The sequence below is a fragment of the Cherax quadricarinatus genome, chromosome 83 (assembly GCF_038502225.1).
Source record: "Cherax quadricarinatus isolate ZL_2023a chromosome 83, ASM3850222v1, whole genome shotgun sequence".
NCBI classification, from domain to species: domain Eukaryota; kingdom Metazoa; phylum Arthropoda; class Malacostraca; order Decapoda; family Parastacidae; genus Cherax; species Cherax quadricarinatus.
The window spans coordinates 2,363,618-2,386,117 of NC_091374.1; the positions used below are offsets into that span (position 1 = coordinate 2,363,618).

The window sequence follows — 22,500 nt, forward strand, 5'->3', positions numbered from 1 at the left end:
ATGATGTTGGGAAGGAGGGCGGCAGAGGAGCAAAGGTTAGAGGTGAGTACCATGGACAGGACGAGACTCTAGACCCGTCTTGTTAACACTGCTTCAACATACCCACACATACCTTACAAATATATATATATATATATATATATATATATATATATATATATATATATATATATATATATATATATATATATATATATATATATATATATATAAACACACACAACATCCCTGGAATGGTTGACAGTATTACAATGTTTGACGAATTTTAACTACGAGAGTAAATACGATGTAAAACAAAAAAAACAAAAACACACACACACACACATAAACACACACGCATGCTGGAGTATGCAGCACCAGTTTGGAACCCGCACCGGGTCAAGCACGTTAAGAAATTAGAGAAAGTGCAAAAGTTAGCGACAAGGTTAGTTCCAGAGCTAAGGGGAATGTCCTATGAAGAAAGGTTGAGGGAACACAGTAACAAGGAACATATTAACAATGTTCTATTTAACTTAGGAACCTGGTAACCGGGTTCTATATAGGTGTCGATCAAGAGTCCAAAAACAATGCTGACAGCGACAGCTGTCACTTGACTGCTTGTCCAGGAACTGCTTGTCCAGGAGTGTCAGTTACTGTCAGCTGTATGTCAGCACTGCTGTAAGTAGAGTGTTACAAGGTAGATAAGGACTTTCTGGACCCTGTTATTTACTGGACCTGCTGGACCACGCTACTTGCTGACCCACCTTACCTGCTGGACCACGCTACCTGCTGACCCACCTTACCTGCTGGACCACGCTACCTGTTGACCCACCTTACCTTCTGGACCAAGCTACTTGCTGACCCACCTTACCTGCTGGACCAAGCTACTTGCTGACCCACCTTACCTGCTGGACCAAGCTACTTGCTGACCCACCTTACCTGCTGGACCACGCTACCTGCTGACCCACCTTACCTGCTGGACCACGCTACCTGCTGACCCACCTTACCTTCTGGACCACGCTACCTGCTGACCCATCTTACCTGCTGGACCACGCTACTTGCTGACCCATCTTACCTGCTGGACCACGCTACCTGCTGACCCACCTTACCTGCTGGAGCACTCTGAGACCCGCTGGACCACTTTGAGACCTGCTGGAGCACTCTGAAACCTGCTGGACCACGGCAGTGTTCCACTGATCACATCCTCTTAAGAGTAATGGTGTTCTGTTACCCACGGAGAAGTCATCCCGGTGTAATAACAAAAGGTAATCTCTCTGTTGTGGTCCAAGATTCTCTTTCCATCACTCGTAAATCCTCTTCCTTCTGTTTGCTTCACTGGACAACTCTGGAAATTATTTTATGCTGACTGGATTCTTCGACTCCTTACAAGTACACACACACACACACACACACACACACACACACACACACACACATGGATGTAGCGGAGGTAGGATCCATACACAGTTTTAAGACGAGGTTTGATTAAGCTTATGGAGCAGGGAGAGAGAGGACCTAGTAGCGACAATTGAAGAGGCGGAGCCAGGAGCTATGAATCGACCCTTGCAACCACAATTAGGTGAGTACAAGCACACACACACACACACACACACACACACACACACACACACACACACACAATGTCAACGCTACTACAATACGGCGTATATGCCCATTAATTGCTAACGCCACTAAACCCCGTAATATAACTGAAAGCTGTGGAACTAAAGCTTTGAAGCTGCGTAGCGTGCTTTCTTGTAAAGCTTTCGGCGTAGCTGGCTCTATCACGTCTGCTACACGGGAGGCTACGTGTCCACACACTCAACAATAGTCCACTTCAGGGGCGGCTACCTGCCTTCTTTACTGATATGTAGCTTAAATTAAGTAGTGATGGGACCATTGTGTCAATATAGTGTTTGATGAGATCGTGATGGTGTTAGTAGGTTGGTGATGGTGTTAGTAGGTTGGTGGTGGTGTTAGTAGCTGGGTGGTGGTGTTAGTAGCTGGGTGGTGGTGTTAGTAGCTGGGTGGTGGTGTTAGTAGCTGGGTGGTGGTGTTAGTAGCTGGGTGGTGGTGTTAGTAGCTGGGTGGTGGTGTTAGTAGCTGGGTGGTGGTGTTAGTAGCTGGGTGGTGGTGTTAGTAGCTGGGTGGTGGTGTTAGTAGCTTGTTGGTGGTGTAGTAGCTGGGTGATGGTGTTAATAGCTTGGTGATGGTGTTAGTGGGTTGGATGATGGTGTTAGTGGGTTGGATGATGGTGTTAGTGAGTGGGATGATGGTGTTAGTAGTTGGGTGGTGGTGTTAGTAGTTGGGTGGTGGTGTTAGTAGTTGGGTGGTGGTGTTAGTAGTTGGGTGGTGGTGTTAGTAGGTTGGTGATGGTGTTAGTAGGTTGGTGATGGTGTTAGTAGGTTGGTGGTGGTGTTAGTAGGTTGATTATGGTGTTAGCTGATATCACTGCTACTACTGCCAGCACCACCACCACTATCATTATCACCACCACCTCTACCACTATTACCAGCACCATCACCACTATCCTTGATACCACAACCACCTCTACCACTATTGCCAGCACCACCATCACTATCCTTGATACCACCACCACCTCTACCACTATTACCAGCACCACCACCACCTCTACCACTATTGCCAGCACCACCACCACTATCCTTGATACCACCACCACCTCTACCACTACCATCACCACTATCCTTGATACCACAACCACCTCTACCACTATTACCAGCACCACCACCACCACTATCCTTGATATCACCACCACCTCTACCACTATTACCAGCACCACCACCACTATCCTTGATACCACCACCACCTCTACCACTACTGCCAGCACCACCACCACTATCCTTGATACCACCACCACCTCTACCACTATTACCAGCACCACCACCACTATCCTTGATACCACCACCACCTCTACCACTATTGCCAGCACCACCACCATCCTTGATACCACCACCACATCTACCACTATTACCAGCACCACCACCACTATCCTTGATACCACCACCACTTCTACCACTATTGCCAGCACCACCACCACTATCCTTGATACCACCACCACCTCTACCACTATTACCAGCACCACCACCACTATCCTTGATACCACCACCACCTCTACCACTATTGCCAGCACCACCACCATCCTTGATACCACCACCACATCTACCACTATTATCAGCACCACCACCACTATCCTTGATACCACCACCACTTCTACCACTATTGCCAGCACCACCACCACTATCCTTGATACCACCACCACCTCTACCACTATTACCAGCACCACCACCACTATCCTTGATACCACCACCACCTCTACCACTATTACCAGCACCACCACCACCATCACAAACACCACAACTTCCTAGTCAGCTCACACAATACAAAATACACACTACCCTTTCTCCCAATGGCTTTGTGTTGCAATATCAAGGGGCATCCCCCGTTGCAACTCAATAACACAAAGAGTTACTCCCAACTAAACCCGAATGTCCAGTGTATAACAAAGACCAAAGTCAAAGGACTAGTTTAGGTTAGGTAAAGTTTGTCAGGAAACAGGACAAGTGTTTCCTGACGCGGGTCTTGGTCATATGATGACCCACAGCTGAAGATTTTGGCCATCTGACCGAGGCCTTCCGCTGGCTTACCCCTCCACCACTTCAAAAATTATGGTTGTATCTAGACCAAAGATTAGGTTAGGTAAGGTTCGTCAGGAAACAGGACAAATGTTTCCTGACCGGGTCTTAGTCAGATGATGACCCGCCTTTGGAGCTTTTGGTCATCTGACCGAGGCCTTCCGCTGGCTTACCGGTCCACCCCTTTAAAAATTATGGTCATTTATAACCATTGTTAAATTTTTATCTAGACCAAACAAAATGATTGATATAAATAACCTTCTCTCTGGATAAATGTTACTGGCTTAACATGTTTATTACCTGGAGTTTACCTGGAGAGAGTTCCGGGGGTCAACGCCCCCGCGGCCCGGTCTGTGACCAGGCCTCCTGGTGTGTCAGAGTCTGATCAACCAGATTCTAACCAATTAAAGTTATACGTAACAACCGCATGTGTTTCCACAAACAACGTTATACTGCACGTTTGTTGTTACGTTTGTACTTAGATTTAGCATTCAAGTTTGCCTTAAATGTGGAACTTAATGGAAAAAAAATTGATATTTTTTCAGTGACTTTTGTAATATTGGTGAAGTTACCCCTTGTGTAGGGTAAATTTTACACGCACATGGATCCAGGAGCTGCGACTCAACCCCTGCAACTACAAATAGGTAAACACATACATATACACGCACATACACACACACACACACAAAAGCTCGTTGTTCAGGGAGAGTGACTCAGTAGCGACCAGTGAAGAGACGGGGCCAGGAGCTATGAATCGACCCCTGCAACCACAACTAGGTGAGTACACACTAAAGACCGAAACATAAAGACCGTAACTAACATTCCAGTATCGTAACTACTCTTAAAAAAACATTATTCTTCCCTCTTTGCTATTCCTTCAACTATCCTTTATTACACCCTTCCTTACTCCCTCCCCCATTGACGTACGACGCAATACCCTTCGCGTCCCGCGTGCGTATTTCTCGCGTCTTCCCGGCGTATACTACGGATCCACCTTGCGGTAGAGCGTCACACAGTAGGGGGGCCACAATATTGACAATGCTGTCTCCTCTTTTGACGTACGACGCAATACCCTTCGTGTCCTCGTGCGTATTTCTTGCTTGCGTCTTCCCGGCGTATATTACGGGGACCTACCTTGCGGTAGCGCGTCACACAGTAGGGAGTCCACAGAACAGACAGCTTCCCTTTCCTGTCTACAATGTGTTTATCCTCCTGTCTCCCTCTCTCCTTTATCTCTTTTATCTGTTGACTTCCTCCAGGGGACTGTCGCACCATCTGTCTCACCATCTGTTTTGCCATCTGTTCGTAGTAGTTCGTTCTAAGGCCTTTTCATGTCAGTCGTCCGTGTCCTCCAGACGCCGCTGGGAATGGACCAGGAATGATCGTGTATATTAAGACTGTATGTCACCTATACATCACTACTCAAGAATGAACAGTATACGTGTATATATACTCATCCATGTGTATGTATATGCTGACATATATACCATATACATACCTCCTCCACGTGTATATGCTGACATATATACCATATACATACCTCCTCCACGTGTATATACTGACATATACACACGTCGATGTGTGTATACTGACATATATACCCCTCCACGTGTATATATACTGACATATACACACCACGTGTATATACATTGCTTCTCTCAGTATATAAGAAAGAAGGAAGACTGCAACAGGCCTACTGGCCCATGCAAGGAAGGTCCAATTCTCCCACCAGCTTAAGCCAATGCCTTAACCTAGTCACGGCATCTGATCTAGTAGCACAAGTTAGTCAGGTCCAACTCACACCCACCCACACCTACTCACGTATTTATCTAACCTATTTTTAAACTACACAGCGTTTTAGCTTCAATGACGGTACTTGGGAGTTTATTCCACTCATCCACAACTCTATTACCAAACTCCCAAGTACAGTTATAGAGGCCAGAACGTTGTGTAGCTTTAAAAATAGGTTGGATAAATACATGAGTAGATGTGGGTGGGTGTGAGTTGGACCTGATAGCTTGTGCTACCAGGTCGGTTGCCGTGTTCCTCCCTTAAGTCAATGTGACCTGACCTGACTAGGTTGGGTGCATTGGCTTAAGCCGGTAGGAGACTTGGACCTGCCTCGCATGGGCCAGTAGGCCTGCTGCAGTGTTCCTTCGTTCTTATGTTCTTATATCCTTCCTGAATATGAATTTTTCCAACTTTAAACCACTGCTGCGAGTCCTGTCTAGGCTAGATATTTTTAGCACACTATTTACATCCCCTTTATTTATTCCTGTCTTCCATTTATACACCTCAATCATATCCCCCCTAACACAACACAAGAGAGATATATATACAAGTCTTCAAAAATACTGATATAAACTGATACAATACACAGTACTGGATAAAACAGTGCCGATAGATAAATACAACACACGGTACTGAATACAACAATACAATACTGTACTGTAAAAACATAGTTGAGGACAGGCTGTTATAGCTCTTCCTGTCTATCGTCCACCAAATTCAACTTACAATAGACTGAAGGTAAGTCTTGAGATAATTGGAAGGTCGATAGGTGCACTGGGAGGATGTATCGATAGATATATGTGTGTTCAGGTGCTTGTTGTTCAAGCTGGTTAGTGGAGGAGGAGGAGTCAGCATGAACGTTAATTAATGTTAGACATCAATTTTAATCTTGTTGCTTCTTGCAATAGTTGAAGATGCCAGTAACTACCACTACTACTAGCACCACCACTGCTACTACTACTACCACTACTAGCACCACCACCGCTACTACTACTACCACTACTAGCACCACCATTACTACTACCACTACTACTAGCACCACCACCGCTACTACTACTACCACTACTAGCACCACCATTACTACTACCACTACTACTAACACCACCACCGCTACTACTACTACCACTACTAGCACCACCATTACTACTACTACTACTACTAGTACCACCACCACTACTACCACCACCACTACTACTACCACCACTACTACCACTACTACTAGTACTACTACCACCACTAGTACTAGCACCACCATCACTACTACTACTACCACTACTAGCACCACCATTACTACTACTACTAGTACCACCACCACCACTACTATCACCACTACTACTACTACTACCACTACTACTACCACTACTACTAGTACTACTACCACCACTAGTACTACTACCACCACTAGTACTAGCACCACCACTACTACTACTACCACCACTACTACTAGCACCACACCACTACTATTACTACCACTGCTACTACTACTACTACCACCACCGCTACTACTACTACCACCACCGCTACTACTACTACCACCACCACTACTACTACTACCACCACCACTACTACTAGCACCACCACACCACTACTATTACTACCACTGCTACTACTACTACTACCACCACCGCTACTACTACTACCACCACCGCTACTACTACTACCACCACCACTACTACTACTACCACCACCACCACTACTACAACAGCAATAACCACGATACATTACCTAAATTGTCATTAATATCATTATTATTATTATTTTTATACTATCATTACTATTATCATCATCACAATTACTACAAAGTATTGGTGGTGGTGGTGTGTGTTGCAGCGTCGTGAGTGTTGAAGGCTCAATCCTCCGTCTGGTAACACCTCGGCAGCCTCCTTCACTTAACCAAGCGGAACATTCTTCAAACACACACCTACAGTCTTTTCTTTTCTCATTTTTTTATCGTTGTGTGAGCACCTGTTGTTATAGCCCGGGTCCAGCCAGCGTGGAAATTACAAAATCCGCATACTTTCACGGCTACCCTGTCCTCTTGAGCAGAGTACGTGCGTATATTTACGTTGTGAGTACAGTACACACACACAGTAGAGTACACATAGTATAAAACACACAGTGTCAGGTTTGAGAGTACAATACACACAGTATAAGACTCACACAGTGTTAGGTTTGAGAGTACAGTACACACAGTATAAGACACACAGTGTTAGATTTGAGAGTACAGTACACACAGTGTCAGGTTTGAGAGTAAAATACACACAATATAAGACTCACACAGTGTCAGGTTTGAGAGTACATTACACACAGTGTTAGATTTGAGAGTACAGTACACACAGTGTCAGGTTTGAGAGTACAATACACACAATATAAGACTCACACAGTGTCAGGTTTGAGAGTACATTACACACAGTATAAGACCCACACAGTGTCAGGTTTGAGAGTACAGTACACAGTGTCAGGTTTGAGAGTACAATACACACAATATAAGACTCACACAGTGTCAGGTTTGAGAGTACATTACACACAGTATAAGACCCACACAGTGTCAGGTTTGAGAGTACAGTACACAGTGTCAGGTTTGAGAGTACAATACACACAATATAAGACTCACACAGTGTCAGGTTTGAGAGTACATTACACACAGTATAAGACCCACACAGTGTCAGGTTTGAGAGTACAGTACACAGTGTCAGGTTTGAGAGTACAATACACACAATATAAGACTCACACAGTGTCAGGTTTGAGAGTACAGTACACACAGTATAAGACACACAGTGTTAGATTTGAGAGTACAGTACACACAGTGTCAGGTTTGAGAGTACAATACACACAATATAAGACTCACACAGTGTCAGGTTTGAGAGTACATTACACACAGTATAAGACCCACACAGTGTCAGGTTTGAGAGTACAGTACACACAGTATAAGACTCACACAGTGTCAGGTTTGAGAGTACAATACACACAATATAAGACTCACACAGTGTCAGGTTTGAGAGTACATTACACACAGTATAAGACTCACACAGTGTCAGGTTTGAAAGTATAGTACACACAGTAGAGTACATAGAGTACTTACAGAATACGGAGGTCAGCTAGGTGTTCGAAGTCAGCTGAGTGTATCACCGTCAGGTTGTTACCCTCCAGATCTCTGTAAACACAAACACAATATTCCCGTCAACACAGTATAGTTGTGAACATCAGTGTATATCTCTCAGTGTGGTGTATATCTCTGTACACTGTACATGTGCTACACACAGTGTGCTGTATATCTCAGTACACTGTACATGTGCTACACTCAGTGTGGTGTATATCTCAGTACACTGTACATGTGCTACACACAGTGTGCTGTATATCTCAGTACACTGTACATGTGCTACACACAGTGTGCTGTATATCTCAGTACACTGTACATGTGCTACACTCAGTGTGCTGTATATCTCAGTACACTGTACATGTGCTACACTCAGTGTGCTGTATATCTCAGTACACTGTACATGTGCTACACTCAGTGTGCTGTATATCTCAGTACACTGTACATGTGCTACACACAGTGTGGTGTATATCTCAGTACACTGTACATGTGCTACACTCAGTGTGGTGTATATCTCAGTACACTGTACATGTGCTACACTCAGTGTGGTGTATATCTCAGTACACTGTACATGTGCTACACTCAGTGTGCTGTATATCTCAGTACACTGTACATGTGCTACACACAGTGTGCTGTATATCTCAGTACACTGTACATGTGCTACACACAGTGTGCTGTATATCTCAGTACACTGTACATGTGCTACACTCAGTGTGCTGTATATCTCAGTACACTGTACATGTGCTACACTCAGTGTGCTGTATATCTCAGTACACTGTACATGTGCTACACTCAGTGTGGTGTATATCTCAGTACACTGTACATGTGCTACACACAGTGTGGTGTATATCTCAGTACACTGTACATGTGCTACACTCAGTGTGGTGTATATCTCAGTACACTGTACATGTGCTACACTCAGTGTGGTGTATATCTCAGTACACTGTACATGTGCTACACTCAGTGTGCTGTATATCTCAGTACACTGTACATGTGCTACACACAGTGTGCTGTATATCTCAGTACACTGTACATGTGCTATACACAGTGTGCTGTATATCTCAGTACACTGTACATGTTCTACACTCAGTGTGCTGTATATCTCAGTACACTGTACATGTGCTACACTCAGTGTGCTGTATATCTCAGTACACTGTACATGTGCTACACTCAGTGTGCTGTATATCTCAGTACACTGTACATGTGCTACACACAGTGTGGTGTATATCTCAGTACACTGTACATGTGCTACACTCAGTGTGCTGTATATCTCAGTACACTGTACATGTGCTACACACAGTGTGGTGTATATCTCAGTACACTGTACATGTGCTACACTCAGTGTGCTGTATATCTCAGTACACTGTACATGTGCTACACACAGTGTGGTGTATATCTCAGTACACTGTACATGTGCTACACACAGTGTGGTGTATATCTCAGTACACTGTACATGTGCTACACTCAGTGTGCTGTATATCTCAGTACACTGTACATGTGCTACACTCAGTGTGCTGTATATCTCAGTACACTGTACATGTGCTACACTCAGTGTGGTGTATATCTCAGTACACTGTACATGTGCTACACTCAGTGTGGTGTATATCTCAGTACACTGTACATGTGCTACACTCAGTGTGGTGTATATCTCAGTACACTGTACATGTGCTACACTCAGTGTGCTGTATATCTCAGTACACTGTACATGTGCTACACTCAGTGTGCTGTATATCTCAGTACACTGTACATGTGCTACACAAAATTTTGCAAAGGCATCTGACAAGTGTGATCATGGGGGTGATTGCAGACATGAGGGCCAGGGCCAGGGCCAGGGCCAGGGCCAGGGCCAGGGCCAGGGATATTACGGGGAAGGTAGGCAGAAGGATTTTCGGGTTCCTAACACACAGAACACAAAAAGTAGTAGTAAACAGAGCAAAACGCAGCATCAGCGAGGTCAAAAAAACTCAGTTCCTGAAGACAGTGTCGTGGCACCTCTGCTGTTTCTCATCCTCACAGCAGACAGATAAAAACACCCGTCACACTTTTGTATTATCATCTGCAGATAACACTAAAATAACCATAAAAGTCACTACGGTAGAAGACATTAAAAATTACAGGAGGATATAAACTGTATTTACCAGTGGTCAGAATATGACGTTCAATATTCACAGTGTAGTGTATATCACAGTGTAGTGTATATCACAGTGTAGTGTATATCACAGTGTAGTGTATATCACAGTGTAGTGTATATCACAGTGTAGTGTATATCACAGTGTAGTGTATATCACAGTGTAGTGTATATCTCAGTGTAGTGTATATCACAGTGTAGTGTATATCACAGTGTAGTGTATATCACAGTGTAGTGTATATCTCAGTGTAGTGTATATCACAGTGTAGTGTATATCACAGTGTAGTGTATATCACAGTGTAGTGTATATCACAGTGTAGTGTATATCACAGTGTAGTGTATATCACAGTGTAGTGTATATCACAGTGTAGTGTATATCACAGTGTAGTGTATATCACAGTGTAGTGTATATCACAGTGTAGTGTATATCACAGTGTAGTGTATATCACAGTGTAGTGTATATCACAGTGTAGTGTATATCTCAGTGTAGTGTATATCTCAGTGTAGTGTATATCTCAGTGTAGTGTATATCTCAGTGTAGTGTATATCACAGTGTAGTGTATATCACAGTGTAGTGTATATCACAGTGTAGTGTATATCACAGTGTAGTGTATATCACAGTGTAGTGTATATCACAGTGTAGTGTATATCACAGTGTAGTGTATATCACAGTGTAGTGTATATCACAGTGTAGTGTATATCACAGTGTAGTGTATATCACAGTGTAGTGTATATCACAGTGTAGTGTATATCTCAGTGTAGTGTATATCTCAGTGTAGTGTATATCTCAGTGTAGTGTATATCACAGTGTAGTGTATATCACAGTGTAGTGTATATCACAGTGTAGTGTATATCACAGTGTAGTGTATATCACAGTGTAGTGTATATCACAGTGTAGTGTATATCACAGTGTAGTGTATATCACAGTGTAGTGTATATCACAGTGTAGTGTATATCTCAGTGTAGTGTATATCACAGTGTATTGTATATCTCAGTGTAGTGCATATCACAGTGTAGTGTATATCACAGTGTAGTGTATATCACAGTGTAGTGTATATCACAGTGTAGAGTATATCACAGTGTAGTGTATATCTCAGTGTAGTGTATATCACAGTGTAGTGTATATCACAGTGTAGTGTATATCACAGTGTAGTGTATATCTCAGTGTAGTGTATATCTCAGTGTAGTGTATATCACAGTGTAGTGTATATCTCAGTGTAGTGTATATCACAGTGTAGTGTATATCACAGTGTAGTGTATATCAGTGTAGTATATATCACAGTGTAGTGTATATCACAGTGTAGTGTATATCACAGTGTAGTGTATATCACAGTGTAGTGTATATCACAGTGTAGTGTATATCTCAGTGTAGTGTATATCACAGTGTAGTGTATATCACAGTGTAGTGTATATCACAGTGTAGTGTATATCACAGTGTAGTGTATATCACAGTGTAGTGTATATCACAGTGTAGTGTATATCACAGTGCAGTGTATATCACAGTGTAGTGTATATCACAGTGTAGTGTATATCACAGTGTAGTGTATATCACATTGTAGTGTATATCACAGTGTAGTGTATATCATAGTGTAGTGTATATCAGTGTATATCACAGTGTAGTGTATATCACAGTGTAGTGTATATCACAGTGTAGTGTATATCACAGTGTAGTGTATATCACAGTGTAGTGTATATATCAGTGTAGTGTATATCACAGTGTAGTGTATATCACAGTGTAGTGTATATCAGTGTATATCACAGTGTAGTGTATATCACAGTGTAGTGTATATCACAGTGTAGTGTATATCACAGTGCAGTGTATATCACAGTGTAGTGTATATCAGTGTATATCACAGTGTAGTGTATATCACAGTGTAGTGTATATCACAGTGTAGTGTATATCACATTGTAGTGTATATCACAGTGTAGTGTATATCACAGTGTAGTGTATATCACAGTGTAGTGTATATCACATTGTAGTGTATATCACAGTGTAGTGTATATCATAGTGTAGTGTATATCACAGTGTAGTGTATATCAGTGTAGTGTATATCACAGTGTAGTGTATATCACAGTAGTGTATATCACAGTGTAGTGTATATCACAGTGTAGTATATCACAGTGTAGTGTATATCACAGTGTAGTGTATATCACAGTGTAGTGTATATCACAGTGTAGTGTATATCGCAGTGTAGTGTATATCGCAGTGTAGTGTATATCGCAGTGTAGTGTATATCACAGTGTAGTGTATATCTCAGTGTAGTGTATATCACAGTGTAGTGTATATCACAGTGTAGTGTATATCACAGTGTAGTGTATATCACAGTGTAGTGTATATCACAGTGTAGTGTATATCACAGTGTAGTGTATATCACAGTGTAGTGTATATCACAGTGTAGTGTATATCACAGTGTAGTGTATATCACAGTGTAGTGTATATCACAGTGTAGTGTATATCACAGTGTAGTGTATATCACAGTGTAGTGTATATCACAGTGTAGTGTATATCACAGTGTAGTGTATATCACAGTGTAGTGTATATCACAGTGTAGTGTATATCACAGTGTAGTGTATATCACAGTGTAGTGTATATCACAGTGTAGTGTATATCACAGTGTAGTGTATATCACAGTGTAGTGTATATCACAGTGTAGTGTATATCACAGTGTAGTGTATATCACAGTGTAGTGTATATCACAGTGTAGTGTATATCACAGTGTAGTGTATATCACAGTGTAGTGTATATCACAGTGTAGTGTATATCACAGTGTAGTGTATATCTCAGTGTAGTGTATATCACAGTGTAGTGTATATCACAGTGTAGTGTATATCACAGTGTAGTGTATATCACAGTGTAGTGTATATCACAGTGTAGTGTATATCTCAGTGTAGTGTATATCATAGTGTAGTGTATATCAGTGTAGTGTATATCACATTGTAGTGTATATCACAGTGTAGTGTATATCACATTGTAGTGTATATCACAGTGTAGTGTATATCACAGTGTAGTGTATATCATAGTGTAGTGTATATCAGTGTAGTATATAAGAACAGTGTAGTGTATATCACAGTGTAGTGTATATCACAGTGTAGTGTATATTAGTGTATATCACAGTGTAGTATATAAGAACAGTGTAGTGTATATCACAGTGTAGTGTATATCACAGTGTAGTGTATATCACAGTGTAGTGTATATCACAGTGTAGTGTATATCTCAGTGTAGTGTATATCAGTGTAGTGTATATCACAGTGTAGTGTATATCACAGTGTAGTGTATATCTCAGTGTAGTGTATATCACAGTGTAGTGTATATCACAGTGTAGTGTATATCACAGTGTAGTGTATATCACAGTGTAGTGTATATCACAGTGTAGTGTATATCACAGTGTAGTGTATATCTCAGTGTAGTGTATATCTCAGTGTAGTGTATATCACAGTGTAGTGTATATCACAGTGTAGTGTATATCACAGTGTAGTGTATATCTCAGTGTAGTGTATATCACAGTGTAGTGTATATCTCAGTGTAGTGTATATCACAGTGTAGTGTATATCTCAGTGTAGTGTATATCACAGTGTAGTGTATATCTCAGTGTAGTGTATATCACAGTGTAGTGTATATCTCAGTGTAGTGTATATCACAGTGTAGTGTATATCACAGTGTAGTGTATATCACAGTGTAGTGTATATCTCAGTGTAGTGTATATCTCAGTGTAGTGTATATCTCAGTGTAGTGTATATCACAGTGTAGTGTATATCACAGTGTAGTGTATATCACAGTGTAGTGTATATCACAGTGTAGTGTATATCACAGTGTAGTGTATATCTCAGTGTAGTGTATATCACAGTGTAGTGTATATCACAGTGTAGTGTATATCACAGTGTAGTGTATATCACAGTGTAGTGTATATCACAGTGTAGTGTATATCTCAGTGTAGTGTATATCACAGTGTAGTGTATATCACAGTGTAGTGTATATCACAGTGTAGTGTATATCACAGTGTAGTGTATATCTCAGTGTAGTGTATATCGCAGTGTAGTGTATATCACAGTGTAGTGTATATCTCAGTGTAGTGTATATCACAGTGTAGTGTATATCACAGTGTAGTGTATATCTCAGTGTAGTGTATATCACAGTGTAGTGTATATCTCAGTGTAGTATATATCGCAGTGTAGTGTATATCACAGTGTAGTGTATATCACAGTGTAGTGTATATCACAGTGTAGTGTATATCACAGTGTAGTGTATATCTCAGTGTAGTGTATATCTCAGTGTAGTGTATATCACAGTGTAGTGTATATCACAGTGTAGTGTATATCACAGTGTAGTGTATATCACAGTGTAGTGTATATCACAGTGTAGTGTATATCGCAGTGTAGTGTATATCACAGTGTAGTGTATATCTCAGTGTAGTGTATATCACAGTGTAGTGTATATCTCAGTGTATACCTCTCGGTGTATATTATAATCCCTATCTGATGAGCTGAAGTACTGATGTCTGGTGGTACACGTTACCTGCAGTCTTAACGACCTTCGTGTAGGCGATAGGCTTCAAACCTAATGAAGAGACTAGATATAACTTACTTTTACTTAGTGTGACAATGAGAAGTTTAGAGTACCGGAGTTCCCTTATCACATTCAGACTTTTAACATGACTGATAGCTGTCATTCTGACCTTGTTACCAGTGACACTGGCCATTACCAACAGCCTGATTGATCAGGTTGTTGGTAACTATGAGTGGAGGGCCCACACGGGTTTATCACCTCGTGAAATAATTTTCTATAGTCCAGTGGGACTTGTTTAAGTTGCTCTCTTATTACTGGTAAGATTTTGAATAATCTGGGATCACGGATGTTGATACAGTGTTCTCTTACTCTCCCCACAGCGTCCCTGCTTTTCGCTGGGTTTATTCTGCACTTACTCCCATATCTCTCACTCCAGTATGTTGTTATGGCAGTATGTTAGTCCCTCAAGCATTTTCCAGGTACAGGCAGGCCTCACTATACAGCGCTTCGTTTTACAGACAAAGTGTTGCTAATGCAGCGGTTTTCAATTACACACATTCTTCGTTTATTCAGACTTATTACAATATATTCACCATTCACTATATGTAATGTAGTACATACATTATTTAGGCCTAGCTCTATTCCTCACTTAATATACTACAGTGTAAACATATTTTCAAGCTTTTTATATGCATTTGTAAGTGGAAAAAGGGATAAGTTTCACTTTACAGCGGTAATCCAGAACCTAACCTGCTGAATAAACGGGGCCCTCCTTCACATATTATGATGTACCTCTATCTCCTCTGCTCCAGTGAGTACATATTTAGGACTTTTAAGGCATTCCCAGTAATTTAAAAGTGCTATTGGCTCTATATGGGCAATAAATGCTTTTTTTTTTTCAATGTGTTGCAGCTGTGGTATCTCTCCTGCCCTGAACGGAGCCGTCAACATTGAACAGTACTCTGGGTGGAAGAGCTGGAGTACGTAGGTCAGCGTACAGTGCGGCTATATAAGTACATTACTGAAGTACCTGGCTTGGTACTTTTATCATCCAGAAGTACTTTAGTACATTATTTATCACCCAGAAGTACTCTAGTACATTATTTATCATCCAGAAGTACTCTAGTACATTATTTATCATCCAGAAGTACTTTAGTACATTATTTATCATCCATAAGTACTCTAGTACATTATTTATCATCCAGACGTACTCTAGTACATTATTTATCATCCAGAAGTACTCTAGTACATTATTTATCATCCATAAGTACTTTAGTACATTATTTATCACCCAGATGTACTCTAGTACATTATTTATAATCCAGAAGTACCCTAGTACATTATTTATCATCCAGACGTACTCTAGTACATTATTTATCATCCAGAAGTACGTTAGTACATTATTTATCATCCAGACGTAATCTAGTACATTATTTATCATCCAGAAGTACGTTAGTACATTATTTATCATCCAGAAGTACCCTAGTACATTATTTATCATCCAGACGTACTCTAGTACATTATTTATCATCCAGAAGTACTTTAGTACATTATTTATCATCCAGAAGTACTCTAGTACATTATTTATCATCCAGACATACCCTAGTACATTATTTATCATCCAGACGTACTCTAGTACATTATTTATCATCCAGAAGTACTCTAGTACATTATTTATCATCCAGAAGTACTCTAGTACATTATTTATCATCCAGAAGTACTTTAGTACATTATCATCCAGATGTACTCTAGTACATTATTTATCATCCAGAAGTACTTTAGTACATTATCATCCAGATGTACTCTAGTACATTATTTATCATCCAGAAGTACTTTAGTACATTATCATCCAGATGTACTCTAGTACATTATTTATCATCCAGAAGTACTTTAGTACATTATCATCCAGATGTACTCTAGTACATTATTTATCATCCAGAAGTACTCTAGTACATTATTTATCATCCAGAAGTACATTAGTACATTATCATCCAGAAGTACTCTAGTACATTATCATCCAGATGTACTCTAGTACATTATCATCCAGATGTACTCTAGTACATTATTTATCATCCAGAAGTACTCTAGTACATTATTTATCATCCAGATGTACTCTAGTACATTATTTATCATCCAGAAGTACTCTAGTACATTATTTATCATCCAGAAGTACTTTAGTACATTATCATTATCATACATTATCATCCAGATGTACTCTAGTACATTATCATCCAGAAGTACTCTAGTACATTATTTATCATCCAGAAGTACTCTAGTACATTATCATCCAGAAGTACTCTAGTACATTATTTATCATCCAGAAGTACTCGAGTACATTATTTATCATCCAGAAGTACATTATTTATCATCCATAAGTACTCTAGTACATTATTTATCATCCAGAAGTACTCTAGTACATTATTTATCATCCAGAAGTACTTTAGTACATTATTTATCATCCATAAGTACTCTAGTACATTATTTATCATCCAGAAGTACTCTAGTACATTATTTATCATCCAGAAGTACTTTAGTACATTATTTATCATCCAGATGTACTCTAGTACATTATCACCCAGAAGTACTTTAGTACATTATTTATCATCCAGACGTACTCTAGTACATTATTTATCATCCAGAAGTACTCTAGTACATTATTTATCATCCAGAAGTACTCTAGTACATTATTTATCATCCAGAAGTACTCTAGTACATTATTTATCATCCAGAAGTACTTTAGTACATTATTTATCATCCAGAAGTACTCTAGTACATTATTTATCATCCAGAAGTACTCTAGTACATTATTTATCATCCAGAAGTACTTTAGTACATTATCATCCAGATGTACTCTAGTACATTATTTATCATCCAGAAGTACTCTAGTACATTATTTATCATCCAGAAGTACTCTAGTACATTATTTATCATCCAGAAGTACTTTAGTACATTATCATCCAGATGTACTCTAGTACATTATTTATCATCCAGACGTACTCTAGTACATTATTTATCATCCAGAAGTACTCTAGTACATTATTTATCATCCAGAAGTACTCTAGTACATTATTTATCATCCAGACGTACTCTAGTACAATATTTATCATCCAGATGTACTCTAGTACATTATTTATCATTCAGAAGTACTCTAGTACATTATCATCCAGATGTACTCTAGTACATTATTTATTATCCAGAAGTACTCTAGAACATTATTTATCATCCAGAAGTACTCTAGTACATTATCATCCAGATGTACTCTAGTACTTTATTTATCATCCAGAAGTACTCTAGTACATTATCATCCAGAAGTACTCTAGTACATTATTTATCATCCAGAAGTACTCTAGTACATTATCATCCAGATGTACTCTAGTACATTATTTATCATCCAGAAGTACTTTAGTACATTATTTATCACCCAGATGTACTCTAGTACATTATTTATCATCCAGAAGTACTCTAGTACATTATTTATCATCCAGAAGTACTTTAGTACATTATCATCCAGAAGTACTCTAGTACATTATTTATCATCCAGAAGTACTCTAGTACATTATTTATCATCCAGAAGTACTCTAGTACATTATCATCCAGATGTACTCTAGTACATTATCATCCAGAAGTACTCTAGTACATTATTTATCATCCAGAAGTACTCTAGTACATTATCATCCAGAAGTACTCTAGTACATTATTTATCATCCAGAAGTACTCTAGTACATTATCATCCAGAAGTACTCTAGTACATTATTTATCATCCAGAAGTACTCTAGTACATTATCATCCAGAAGTACTCTAGTACATTATTTATCATCCAGAAGTACTCTAGTACATTATCATCCAGAAGTACTCTAGTACATTATTTATCATCCAGAAGTACTCTAGTACATTATCATCCAGAAGTACTCTAGTACATTATTTATCATCCAGAAGTACTCTAGTACATTATCATCCAGAAGTACTCTAGTACATTATTTATCATCCAGAAGTACTCTAGTACATTATCATCCAGATGTACTCTAGTACATTATTTATCATCGAGAAGTACTCTAGTACATTATCATCCAGAAGTACTTTAGTACATTATTTATCATCCAGAAGTACTCTAGTACATTATTTATCATCCAGAAGTACTCTAGTACATTATTTATCATCCAGAAGTACTCTAGTACATTATCATCCAGAAGTACTCTAGTACATTATCATCCAGATGTACTCTAGTACATTATTTATCATCCAGAAGTACTCTAGTACATTATCATCCAGAAGTACTTTAGTACATTATTTATCATCCAGAAGTACTCTAGTACATTATTTATCATCCAGAAGTACTCTAGTACATTATTTATCATCCAGAAGTACTCTAGTACATTATCATCCAGAAGTACTCTAGTACATTATCATCCAGATGTACTCTAGTACATTATTTATCATCCAGAAGTACTCTAGTACATTATCATCCAGAAGTACTTTAGTACATTATTTATCATCCAGAAGTACTCTAGTACATTATTTATCATCCAGAAGTACTCTAGTACATTATTTATCATCCAGAAGTACTCTAGTACATTATCATCCAGAAGTACTCTAGTACATTATCATCCAGATGTACTCTAGTACATTATTTATCATCCAGAAGTACTCTAGTACATTATCATCCAGAAGTACTCTAGTACATTATTTATCATCCAGAAGTACTCTAGTACATTATTTATCATCCAGAAGTACTCTAGTACATTATTTATCATCCAGAAGTACTCTAGTACATTATCATCCAGATGTACTCTAGTACATTATTTATCATTCAGAAGTACTCTAGTACATTATCATCCAGAAGTACTCTAGTACATTATTTATCATCCAGAAGTACTCTAGTACATTATTTATCATCCAGAAGTACTCTAGTACATTATCATCCAGAAGTACTCTAGTACATTATCATCCAGAAGTACTCTAGTACATTATTTATCATCCAGATGTACTCTAGTACATTATTTATCATCCAGAAGTACTCTAGTACATTATTTATCATCCAGAAGTACTCTAGTACATTATCATCCAGATGTACTCTAGTACATTATTTATCATCCAGAAGTACTCTAGTACATTATCATCCAGAAGTACTCTAGTACATTATTTATCATCCAGAAGTACTCTAGTACATTATTTATCATCCAGAAGTACTCTAGTACATTATCATCCAGATGTACTCTAGTACATTATTTATCATCCAGAAGTACTCTAGTACATTATTTATCATCCAGAAGTACTCTAGTACATTATTTATCATCCAGAAGTACTCTAGTACATTATCATCCAGAAGTACTCTAGTACATTATTTATCATCCAGAAGTACTCTAGTACATTATTTATCATCCAGAAGTACTCTAGTACATTATCATCCAGAAGTACTCTAGTACATTATTTATCATCCAGAAGTACTCTAGTACATTATTTATCATCCAGAAGTACTCTAGTACATTATCATCCAGATGTACTCTAGTACATTATTTATCATTCAGAAGTACATTAGTAATCGTCCAATCTCTTAATTACATCGTTATTAGTTTACCTCCCAGTTGTTTCATTAATCTTCCTCCCTCCCCCGACCTCCATCCTTCAGTACTGCTCTCCCTCCCTTTCTTCCTACCTCACAACTCCTACCTCTCCCACCCCCACCCACTACTCCTCCCTCCCCCCAACTCAAGGGACAATGGGGGATGACGGTGTTATTAGACCACTGGTCCATATAGGCGGCGGTCTATTTGAACCCCCTTTGTTTGACTAAGGTAATTCAAACAACGACAATATTGTCAGACTTATACATACCTCCACACACACAGGGATGTTAGGAAGTATTTCTTCAGTCATAGAGTTGTCAGGAAGTGGAAGAGTCTGGGCAGTGATGTAGTGGAGGCAGGATCCATACATTGCTTTAAGAAGAGGTGGGGCCAGGAGCTGTGATTCGACCCCTGCAACCACAATTAGATGAGTACACACCGGAATAAACTTACTGTAAGTGTAAAGTTGTAAGATTAGCTTTATCGTACCTCTTCTTAAAGCTATGTATGGATACTGCCTCCACTACATCACTCTCCAGATTGTTCCACTTCCTGACAACTCTATGACTGAAGAAATACTTCCTAACATCCCTGTGTGTGCGTGTGTGTGTGTGTGTGTGTGTGAACACTACGCTCTGGTGTGTGTATACGCAACTGTGACACATGGACCGGGACACATGGACCAGTACACGTGAACCTGCACACACGAACAGGTACACAGACCGGTACACACACGCACACGGACCTGCACACATGGACCGGCACACACACACACACACGGAACGGTACGCACACACGGACCGGCACACACACAGACCAGTACACACACATACGGACCGGTACACACAAACACACCTGGACCGGTACACACACACATACGGGCCAGAACACACACCTACGGACCGGTACAGGCAAAACATATATATCCCTATTTGACCAAGCTATGTGCCTCTCCAACATTATCCACGATATTGCTGCCGCCAGGTCCAATCCTCCCCTCCGCTCCATCACCGTGGACCAATACCTCCCTTCCACCCCCTCCCAACCATCCCCTCCCTCTCTCCCTCCCTATCTCTACCGTAAGATTAAAGCGCTTACCGGTATATAACCCAGGCAAATATCGCCACAACCTTTCTGTCAGATATATATTGTGAGAAGCTCTATACAAGGGCGAGACGTTGTGCCAGTTAAGCTCTAAACAAGGGCGAGACGTTGTGTCAGTTAAGCTCTACACAAGGGCGAGACGTTGTGTCAGTTAAGCTCTACACAAGGGCGAGACGTTGTGTCAGTTAAGCTCTAAACAAGGGTGAGACGTTGTGTCAGTTAAGCTCTACACAAGGGCGAGACGTTGTGTCAGTTAAGCTCTAAACAAGGGTGAGACGTTGTGTCAGTTAAGCTCTAAACAAGGGTGAGACGTTGTGTCAGTTAAGCTCTACACAAGGGTGAGACGTTGTGCCAGTTAAGCTCTACACAAGGGTGAGACGTTGTGTCAGTTAAGCTCTAAACAAGGGTGAGACGTTGTGTCAGTTAAGCTCTAAACAAGGGCGAGACGTTGTGTCAGTTAAGCTCTACACAAGGGTGAGACGTTGTGCCAGTTAAGCTCTAAACAAGGGTGAGACGTTGTGTCAGTTAAGCTCTAAACAAGGGTGAGACGTTGTGTCAGTTAAGCTCTAAACAAGGGCGAGACGTTGTGTCAGTTAAGCTCTACACAAGGGCGAGACGTTGTGTCAGTTAAGCTCTAAACAAGGGCGAGACGTTGTGTCAGTTAAGCTCTACACAAGGGT

General features: G+C 40.1%; 1 protein-coding gene across 7 annotated transcripts in view; it reads right to left on the reverse strand.

Moving 5' to 3' along the window:
- Positions 1-22,500, reverse strand: part of sli (slit guidance ligand) — a 659,016-nt gene that overhangs the window by 515,965 nt on the left and 120,551 nt on the right. For all 7 annotated transcript variants that reach the window (XM_070102675.1, XM_070102671.1, XM_070102676.1 and 4 more), the window contains one exon: positions 8,506-8,577. In XM_070102675.1, the coding sequence (XP_069958776.1) occupies positions 8,506-8,577 (72 nt within the window). The remainder of the gene's footprint in view (positions 1-8,505; positions 8,578-22,500) is intronic.